Source organism: Olea europaea, chromosome 18, assembly GCF_002742605.1.
Source record: "Olea europaea var. sylvestris chromosome 18, O_europaea_v1, whole genome shotgun sequence".
NCBI classification, from domain to species: Eukaryota; Viridiplantae; Streptophyta; class Magnoliopsida; order Lamiales; family Oleaceae; genus Olea; species Olea europaea.
In genome coordinates this window covers 23541118-23548824 of record NC_036254.1, presented here as the reverse complement: position 1 = coordinate 23548824, position 7707 = coordinate 23541118, and the positions used below count along the sequence as shown (strand labels likewise).

Below are 7707 nucleotides of genomic sequence, written 5' to 3'. Positions count from 1 at the left end.
TTTCCTTGGTGCCTCTTCCAAAATTTTTCCACTTCTTAGTGGCACGGCCTTGCATTTTCTCTCGGGTTGATTGCTTGAGAAGGAAGTTTTCCTGATTTTTGAGCCTCACTTGTGTCTCCAAATTCTTAATTGAGGTCTTTGTCTCTTTTTGAAATCGTATTGTACTAGAAGCCAAGGACTTAACCATATCCTCAAGAGACATCTCTGAACCTTGAGGTGGAGTTTGTTGACTAGGTTCACAGTGTTATGGTTTCCTTTGTTGATTGAACCCCGGGGATGATTAAACTGTGATTGTGGAGCTATGAAATGATTTCCTCCATAACTTAGATTAGGATGATCTCTAAATCCAGGATTATATGTGTTAGCATATGGATCATATCTCTGTCTTTGTTGCATTGGAAATCCTTCAATGGCATTCGCTTGCTCTGAAGCTCCTTCTTGTAGTGTCGGGTATACCTCAGTAGGATGTCCCATAATAAAACAAATCCCACACGCTTTTGCTTGTTGCATTGTCCAAAGTGCCATTTGTTGTACAAGAGATATAAGACAGGCTAATTATCGTTCAATTTAAGAGGTTGCTCCTACCTCAGTTACTTGTTTAACCGGTGCCACTTCTCTACTACCAAATTGTTGTGAGTTTGCAGCCATGTTGGCTATCAAATACCTAGCAATTGCCGGTGTTTTATCCATTAAAACTCCTCCAGTGGCTGCATCAATTAGACTTCTCTCCATCGAGAGCAATCCTTCTTAGAAGTATTGTAGAAGTAATTGTTCACTGATTTGATGGTTTAGACAACTAGCACATAACCTTTTGAATATCTGCCAATACTCATAGAGATTTTCCCTTTGAGATTGTCGAATGCTACATATTTCTTTCCTGATGTTTGTAGCCTTTAAAGCTGGGAAATACCTCTACAAAAAGAGCTTTTGCATTTCATTCCACGTCGTAATAAGACCGGCCGGCAAATAATATAGCCATTCTTTAGCGGTATCCGCAAGAGATAAAGGGAATGCTCGCAATTTCACTTGCTCTTCTGATATACCCGTCGGTTTCATGCTTGAGCAAACCACATGAAACTCTTTCAAATGCTTATTTGAATCCTATCGGACGAATCCATGAAATGTGGGGAGTAGATGAATCATTTCAGACTTTAGTTCAAATCCCACCTCCACTTGAGGATATTGAATGCATAGATGTTGTTGAACAAAAGTTGGAGCTGTAAGTTCCTTTAAGGTTCGATTTGCATCCGTCATTTCAGATTCTATGTGTTCGGACTCACTTGAGGATTCAATGCTCAATCGCCTTAGATGTCTAGTTGGAGAAATGTCTTCTCCACTTTCCGACGTGTCAACTTCTTTTCTTGATCTTAGGTTGTAGTGTTGTAGGCTTTTTGCTCATTCACAACCTAAAGGACAAAGAAAATAACAAAAATAAATAAAAAATCAACAAAAAAAGAAAATATTGCAATTAACAAATTGATATAACAATCCTCGGCAACACAGCGCCAAAATTGATAAGTTGTAAATCACATTCCAATTACTTTTCCTTACTTAACTTAATTGTGTCGTTTTGAATAGTAATATGGCAAGTAAGGGTCATTTTCCGCAAAGGATTGATTCAATTATGTCAATTGCGCACAAAAACATAATATTAACAATTAAATGCAAGATATATTAAATGGGGGGTTTGGTTCGTTTAACTAAGGAAAGCAATAAATTCGAAATAGAAAAGACTTGAAATTTGAAATAAATAAAGTGGTTGTCGATGGAATATGAGAAAATGTGATTGGGGAAAGTGATAAATTCGAAATAGAAAAGAGTTGAAATTTGAAATAAACAAAGTGGTTGTCAATGGAATATAAGAAAATGTGATTGGGGAATATTTCGTCACCAAAAGAATGATTTTCATGTCAATTACCACAATAGATTTTTCGTTTTCAAGATTAACAACAATTTAAGAATAATTACAAACTCAATTATCTTAATCTCTTACTACATGATAGTTGAATAAAACAAGCTCTTTACTCGACCCTATTCATTAAACAACCTAGAACAAGTTCTCTAGATTTAATTTAACAAACGCGTTACGACAAAAGAGGTGAATTGAATTAAGGGCAAACTCGCAAGCTCGGTTTACTAACTTAAATGTTAATCCACATACATTCAATTGAAAGTTCTTCATAATCTATCCAAATGTAATTGCTACAAGGCTTTCGAATAAATAGCTATTACGTACTATAAGTCCCAAAATAACATTAATTGAAACAACTCAATCATTTAGTTGTACATCTAAACAATTAAGAAAAACAAAATTAACAATTAATCCAATGGATTAAACACATTAATCAAGAGAACTATAAAGCAGAAATTAATTGAAAATCATGATTCGAGTTTGAAATAATCCCCAATCACAAATTTATTTAGTTACCCATGAAATATCCACAAATAACCAACAAATTCTTACAACCCATTAATGGAAAATAAATTAGAGAAAAGAAGATCTTATTGATAATGAGACTAATGATTGAGAAATGAGTCTCCTCTTCCACGCTATTTCACCATCTCCAAACTCTAATCTTCCCCAAAATATCTAAGCAAATCAAGATGCAAGATGAAGGAAAAAGAAAAATAAAAGAAAAGCAAGAGAACCAAGAAAATCGGCTGCCTTTTTTTTGCCCTCAAGAAGAAGTCGGCCCTCCCTCTTCTTTTTTCAAAAGTTAAGGTTTTAATATTATAACTTAAAGGAAATTTACAGCAAAGGTCCCTGGAGTTTAGGAAAGAAGTTTAATAATACCCGAGTGGCGCCGGAACAGTGGCACCTAGGCACCACATATTTTGCCCAAAGTGGACAGAATTCTGCTTTCTTTTCTTTTCTTTTCTTTTTAAAATTTTTTTTATTATAGTTTTCGACTGCGTCTTTGGTCGTGTTCTTTGTTTTCCTTCATCTTTAGCTCGTTTCTTGCATAAATTTCTTATAATCATTGTTCAAAATCGAGTTTTCACCTACACAATAAAATAACTAAATTAAGTAATAAATTACTGATAAAACTTACAAATATCTAAATTTAATGGCTCGAATACGTGCCAAAAACCCGCACTTATCAATTCATCTTATATAATGGGATTTCAGTTTGCTTGTTAAGTAATATATTTGCTTATACAAATTCTGTATATACACAACGTCACTACTCACGGGGAAAAATGGCTCATATCAAAATAGATTACATAAGAAATTATTTGATCAAAGTGGTAGCATTGGTAGGCCAACCAACTCATATTTCAAGAAGTTGACCAGATACAAATGGATGTCAGTTACAACATTTTAACATTAAATTACAATTTCATAATCTAATACTCACAAATAATAACTCTTATACAGCAGAAATAATCTAATGAGAATCGATTATTATCTTATATTAAGCACCGAAAATCATTTATATCTCGTTGAATAAGAAATTTAACTCAAATGTCGAAATCCACTATAACACTATAAGTTTTTTCATATATGAATTAAGAATTTTGCTATTTGTACATAAAAATGGTACATAAGAAGTTACCCAAAATGATGTACATATAAGGTTCATGAATTAATATGCATTCCCTACAATGCAAAAGAGGTTTTTAAAATTTATTTTATATAATAAATTAGCAATTAGTCCCATTAATTACCATTATAAATTTGTAATTAGTCACATTAATTACCATTTTTTGTATGCCTCTACTTTGGAATAAGAAACGGTGTAAATTCCCAATGAAGAAACAAATGTTCGAGTCACGGGGGCAGTACCTTGTCCTATTGACCCAAAACCCCATCTATTTCTCCGCCACGTGTCCCCTTCCCCCACTTCATTTTAAAACCACGCCTCCGCTCTCAAGAAACCTCTCATATCCTGAGTAGAAAAAAACAAGAAAAGAAGATGACTAACGAACAAAAGAATGGTCTGCCGGAGATAAAGGTGGAGGTGGCTGAGGAAAACTTCATAATGAGCGGTCCGACTCCAGATCGCCGGAAATTTGGTCACCGGAAGAGTGACGTCATGCACGTCGTTTTAAGACTGCTCTGTCTTTTAACATGTGTCACATCAGTCTCTGTAATGGCTACTGCCAAACAAGCTTCTACCATTTCTCTCTATGGCTTTAGCATCCCTGTCTTCTCCAAGTGGTCCTTCTCTGATTCTTTTGAGTAAGCACGTTTTAAATTACTATATTTCCCTTCGTTTTTTTTTTTTTTTTTTTAAAGCAAAATAGTCCAGTAGATTCACACAGTCGAACACACGGTATTTCCCCAATTTAAGGGATTGTGTTAGAAATGGAACAAAACAAGAACCCGTGAATCAACTTTTGGTTTTTCCTAATTCATTGCATTGAGTTAGAAATGGAACAAAACAAGAACCCGTGAATCAAACTTTTTGGTTTTGGACATCCTGTTTTTTGAGATGACTATAATGCCCTCAAACAAAAATAAAAAGAAAAATTGTTGGCTCCATAATTATGGTAGTTATGAGGTGAAGATTGCATTGTTTGATGCAATGAACAAGAAAATTGGTAAAATGTGATTTGAATGAATAAAGAGTGGTTGAGTAATGAAAATTTGTGCTGATCAGGTACTTAGTTGGAGTTTCAGCAGCTGTAGCCGTTTATTCGTTGCTTCAACTGCTCATTAACATACCAAGGGTACTGCGAAAAACTCTCGTGATTCCTTCGAGAAATCATGCATGGATCGTTTTTGCTGCGGATCAGGTAATGGATCGAAAACCATGATTTAATTGGCCTCATATATATACACGTGTGACAAAGTGTAAATATATCTTCTACGTTGTTATTGATATTTCTACTTTTGTTGCGTGATAACACTTTGAAGCGATTGCAGATTCTATGGCGGTTAATAATTCGCTTTCTTATAGTGCTTTTGCTGTGTTGGTATTATGATTTGCGAAGCCTTTGAATTTCTATGGCAAAAACTTAATATTTTGGCATTCAACGAGACCCCAGTTGTCTAGGAGTCTAAAATCAGAAGTGGGAAAGATACAGTCGAAAAATGAGGTGGTGGAGGGCTTGATGGCTGAAAAGAAAGAAGGGGATTTAGGTCTTTCCCTTCCCCGACTTGGAATAGTTTTTCCCGATTCTGGTCCTATAAGAATAGTTCTGATGCGGTTACAAGTGATGACAAATAAAATATCTGATGACAAATGTCATCTTTCTGTCTTTTCCTGTGATAGTTTTCTATTTTGGTTGAGAAACCGGCGTCTGATTGAGTTTTGCTAAGACTTGGCCGCAATGGCCCTTCTTTGTGAAAATTTTGGCAGGACTAGCACAAGTTTTAAATTTGTGAATAAGTTAGGAATTTTAATGATAAATCTTTTATTAGGCCCCGCTTAAGACATAGAGATTTGTAGGTATATTTTACTATACGAGAAAGTCTTTTCGTGGATCTAGTTTGTATACCAGATCTCGAGTTGATTAAAGTCTTAAATCAAGTTTATCTGCCTTGTCTATTACCCGTTTATTTTCTTTTCCGTCTCATGTTTTGGCAGATATTTGCATATGCTATCATGAGTGCTGGATCAGCTGCATCTGGTGTCACGAACCTGAACCGTACAGGGATCCAACATTCTTCTCTGCCAAATTTTTGTAAACCATTGCATATTTTCTGCACTCGAGTGGCTGTATCCATAGCCTTCACGTTTTTCAGTTTCTTCTTGCTAGCCTTGACAGCAGTAATTGATGTAGTTTGGTTGTCCAAGTACTAAATTTCTCCTTGTTATTGGTAAATACTTTGTTAACTGATGCTTTTGGTTCTGTTTACGATATTGTGTATGAATCGCTGGATTTTACTATAACTTGAATGCATTTCTTGAGAGTTCTAGTTCTAGTTCTAGTTCTGCTCTTACGCCACTTTCCGGATCTTCTTTATATTGAGGCTGCAAAGAAAATATTGGTCCCCCTTGGAAATCGAATACAAGATGTCCAATTCTGATACCAATTGGTATAGGGATGTGCAACTAATTTTTTCAAAAGTTATAGCTGATAGAAGAGCCACAATCGAACCCTCAAATCGACTAGGATTGGACCTGAAAATTCACTCCAAATGCTATTCGTTTAGGGGCTAATCACATTGCTCAATATGCCCACCCCGTTCTTAATTTTCTTGCTTTAGTGAGCATTGGAACCATAAAAACAGGGTGAATATCACGGGGCAACCATTAGATATATTAAAAGGTTCTATATATGTTGTGTATGTATGTTTCACATTACATAGGTTTCACATTACATAGTTTTTAAGAACTATATCACATTTTAATTGCATGAAGGTTCATAACCTTTACTCATTATGACACTTAAGTCCCAAACTTTTTTATTGAATTTTTATTTTTAATTTTTCATTAATTAGCTCATCTTGTTCTTTTTATCCAAAAATTTTGTTTATATATATATATATATATAATTAATTTCTTTTGAAAAACATAAACCTATAGACTATTTATTTGCTATCTTACAAGTAACTAAAGATTTACACCCAGAATTAAAAGAACAGATCTTATATAGATCTTTAATTTCAGAATTTAGAGAAGAATATTTTATAAATAGTTTTGATCAGATATTTATATCAGATTTAGAATTAAGGATTGAATTAGATAATATAGATAATAATTATTTTTCAGATCATACAAATTTTTCATTAGATTCTTTTTATTTTTCAGATTAGAATTTTAAACTGGATCTTTTAATAAAAGAGGTTAATAAATTAATTGGAGAATTAAGTGCTTTAGAAAAAAGAATCTTTAATATTGAGAAGGATATTAATAAAATTCGTGAAAACCTAGATTTTATTAAAGAACAAAATTTAATTATTTTAAACAAAATTTCTAGAGTAGAAGATAAAGAAAAATTTCCAGATCTTAAGACTACAGAAGCAATAGAAAATATAAATAAAAAATTAAATAATATAGAAAATAAACCAACTCAAGAAGTAGAAAATATAATAAATAAGTTAGATAGATTAAGTTTAAAAAATACAAGTAAAGAAAAAATAACTAGAAAATTATCTACAATATTTTATAAAATATGAATAATTTTCCTGACAGATCAAGAACTATTAGAGAAGTAGGATCATCTTCAGAACCATATGATAGAGGTAGACATAGTACTTCTAATATAAGTACAAATATAATAGAAAGAATTTTACATAGACAGCCTCAGTATAATCAGAATATAAGATGCCCCTCCATCAGTATAGCCTTCTGAATTATTGTCCTCTTCTGTATTATCCTTATAATCTTCTTTAAGATCAATTTTCTTTTTGCCTTTGTTTTTCTTCTTTATCTGCAACTTCTTCTTCTTTGAGGTCTTTTGTTTAACTTGTTGCTGTAATTCTTCTATTTTATCAAACATTTCTTTCAATCTTTTTATATCTGATTGAGTAATTTGCTCTGGATCTTGTGATGATTGAAATGATTCTGGGATAAGATTAACTGGACTTTTCTGTTTTAAATCTGTTGGATTAATTAATCTAGTAGCAGAATTTACAGTCTGTTGAGTCTGTTCTTCAGTAATTTTATTTTCTGTAACAGGATTTTTAGCCTGTTGAGTCTGATTAGTAGGAGAATCAACAGCCTCCTGAGTCTGTTGAGCTTTTGGTAAGTCCAGAACCATAAACGGATTTGTTAAGTCTTTACCAGCTACCGTTTGAGCTGGACTAGCTATAGA

At 33.3% G+C, this 7707-nt stretch overlaps 1 protein-coding gene across 1 annotated transcript; it reads left to right on the top strand.

The window, feature by feature from the left end:
- Positions 1–3783: 3783 nt before the first annotated feature.
- On the top strand, positions 3784–5872 carry LOC111367834 (CASP-like protein 3A1). The gene is made up of 3 exons (XM_022988898.1): positions 3784–4183; positions 4605–4740; positions 5535–5872. The coding sequence occupies exons 1-3, from the start codon at positions 3918–3920 to the stop codon at positions 5748–5750; spliced, it is 618 nt and encodes a 205-aa protein (XP_022844666.1). The 5' UTR covers positions 3784–3917; the 3' UTR covers positions 5751–5872.
- Positions 5873–7707: the final 1835 nt, after the last annotated feature.

Bases quoted from the DNA above. Each gene is read 5' to 3' on its own strand.
- LOC111367834 (XM_022988898.1), top strand. From the start codon at position 3,918: ATGACTAACGAACAAAAGAATGGTCTGCCGGAGATAAAGGTGGAGGTG. The intron at 4,184-4,604 runs GTAAGCACGTTT...TGTGCTGATCAG, and splicing joins TCCTTCTCTGATTCTTTTGA to GTACTTAGTTGGAGTTTCAG. The intron at 4,741-5,534 runs GTAATGGATCGA...ATGTTTTGGCAG, and splicing joins TCGTTTTTGCTGCGGATCAG to ATATTTGCATATGCTATCAT.